The 2914-nt window shown below is 37.3% G+C and overlaps 1 protein-coding gene across 1 annotated transcript in view; it reads right to left on the reverse strand.

Moving 5' to 3' along the window:
* The window catches only part of LOC136839780 (facilitated trehalose transporter Tret1-like), a 58486-nt gene extending 56363 nt beyond the window's left edge, over nucleotides 1-2123 (reverse strand). Inside the window, exon 1 of the mRNA XM_067106117.1 lies at nucleotides 1049-2123. Coding sequence (XP_066962218.1) covers nucleotides 1049-1537 — 489 coding nt within the window. The 5' untranslated portion in view covers nucleotides 1538-2123. The remainder of the gene's footprint in view (nucleotides 1-1048) is intronic.
* Nucleotides 2124-2914: the final 791 nt, after the last annotated feature.

Genomic DNA, 2914 nt, shown 5'->3' on the forward strand with positions numbered 1-2914 from the left:
TCCATTTTAATGACGAGGTCAGCTGTATAAACGCTAAGTTCTTCCTTGTTGTAATATATCAGCGTTTCTGCACGAATGCATGTGCACATTACTGTATGCACAAAGACACAGGTTTGTCTGAACATGGTTAGTATATATGTATGTATATATATATATATATATGTATATGCATATATATATATATATCTATATAAATATATATAAATATATATATATGTGTGTGTGCGTGTATAGTCTATACAATGTTATACGCACTGTATAAATCTCACCTATGCACGGCAATATACATATAATTTTCATAGAATAAACACACAAATACGTACATACACACACGTATATATACTCGTATACACATATATATATACAATATACATACATATATATAATGTATATATTTAGTATATACATACATATATTATATAATGTATATATATTATATATATATATATATATATATATATATATTATATATATATATATATATATATATATATATATATATATATATATATATATATATATATATAAGCAATTCTAATAGTTTATCACCACGCCATTTAAACTATTAATGTCTAGTTACCTTCAAACTGTTTGAAGTCTCTTACTTAATCCACCTAGGCATTAACTTTGTCGATTACGGTATCTGGAATACTTAAAAATTCTAAATATCTGGAACCTGAATTATTTACCGGCACTGCTCTTATGTTGCTGAAGTAGTCACTTGTAACCAGACACAGGGATTTCATAAGTAGCCACCGACAACTATAAATAGAATTTCAGAGGTACCTTTGCAAAGAACAAGGGATCGTATGGTGACACGAATAATGATGGTCGATACCTTACTTTTAAATTCTTAAATAGAGAGTTTTACGTATCGCCTTGGTTTATTATGATTTTTATGAGGAAAGAGCCACTGTATTTAAAATCCTTTTAAAGACTGGCCTAAAAATGACAAAATTGCGAAGCGAACGAATGGACGAAAAATGTCCAACGATTAAATAACATTCTTTAGCAAGGGAATAGAATCTGAACAACGTTGACTATTTACCTGTTGCCTGAGACCACGGCGTTTCCTGGAAGACGGCAGGAGATCAATGGTACTCCTGAAGGAGTAGGTGGTCGACGAGCTGGTAGGAGTCGGGGGCTTGGTAAATCCCTCCTCGGACTCGGCCGATAATTTCTTTTTGCTCGAGACGATCTGGACGGAGCCTCTGGAGGCGTTAGCCTCGCTCCTGCTGAGCCTCCACTCGCCTCCCGAGTCACGTCCACCGTCCATCTGAACGTCGAAGAAGCTCTTGGTTCCCTGGGAAGAGGAGGCACTCGATCTGCGGCGGCGGTCGCTGTCGGAATCTTCCATGTAGAGAGAATCCCTCGAGAAATTCCTGGGGGAATCTTCCGCCCCACGGTAATCGGCCTGCGTCAGGGAGTCGTGACTTATTTCATCGTCGGAGGAGGACGCCCTCGGACACGAGAAGTCGACCACGATCTCGGATTCGGACCTCGGCAGCGTCCCCGGCTGGCCGCGACTGGTCGGCATAGCGAGTTCCGCTATCAGGGACTTGATTCCCTCCGTGGTTGAAGCCACCGTTATCGTCAATAAAAAGCTCTCTCTATCTCTTTCTCTCTCTAGCTTTTGTTTTTCCTTGTTTTTTAAGTTTATATATTTTTTCTCTCTCTCTCCTTCTGGTCGAGGGGCGGGAGAAGAATCAGACCTGCACCGCAGCTAAGGCAATAAGCATAATTAAACTCCCTCAGACAGACCACAGGTGACCACAGGTAAGCAAGAAATTTCACTACTCTTCTTAACAACGGCTCAAGACTTATACTACTACTTCTTCTTCTTGTATCTTACTACCTAACCACCTGGACACTCACTCGCACCCACCCTTACGCCCAGCCACCCACACACACACACATACACACCCGCCCACAAACCGCACACGTGGACGGACGTATGGACGCACGGACGTACTAACTCACGAACGTTACGGTGCGGATCAGAGTAAATACTCAATGGCTCGAGTGGTGGCTCACAGGTAGGAACGGTGACTCGACTCATCCGGGACTCTCTTCACTGCCATCTTCTTCTGCTTCTCATGTTCATTAATTATAGTCATCCCGCAGTGATGCTGATAAAGACCTAGCAGGACTTTACAGTTGGCTCGAATATCGATGCCTAGTGTATACGTACACTTCGTTTATACACACACGCACGCAAGCACACATATAATATATATATATATATATATATATATATATATATATATATATATATATATATATATATATATATATATATATATATATATATATATATATATAAGTTCTACGTCCTACTTCCCAGAAATGTGAGGTAAGATCCATAATGAAATACATGTTACAAAACTTAGTGCATTAAAAATATATATACAAGGCTTATAGCTTTCGTCCAACTACTGTAGACTTGTTCACTAAAAAAAACATTTTAGTGAACAAGTACACAGTAGTTGGACGAAAACTGTAAGCCTTGTACATATACATTTTTTAATATACTATGCTTTGTAACACGTATTTCATTGTGATCTCTATGCATATATATATATATATATATATATATATATATATATATATATATATATATATATATATATATATATATATATATATATAATAATCGATAGATATGTAGTGTATATATATACATACATATAATATATATATGTATATATATAATATATATTTATGTATGTATGTGCATGTTAGAGAGAGACAAGAAAATCGAAGCAAGAAAGAAAATGACATCCCCAAAACAGAACCGAAACGAAACCAGAGACGTGTAAAATCGACCCGTTAGGCGATGTCCGTTTTAACTGTGAGGCAGCGAACGAACACGTCCTTTGATTCACACGCCACAAACGGCCACCATTTAAATGGG

This window comes from Macrobrachium rosenbergii, chromosome 6 (genome assembly GCF_040412425.1).
Source record: "Macrobrachium rosenbergii isolate ZJJX-2024 chromosome 6, ASM4041242v1, whole genome shotgun sequence".
NCBI classification, from domain to species: domain Eukaryota; kingdom Metazoa; phylum Arthropoda; class Malacostraca; order Decapoda; family Palaemonidae; genus Macrobrachium; species Macrobrachium rosenbergii.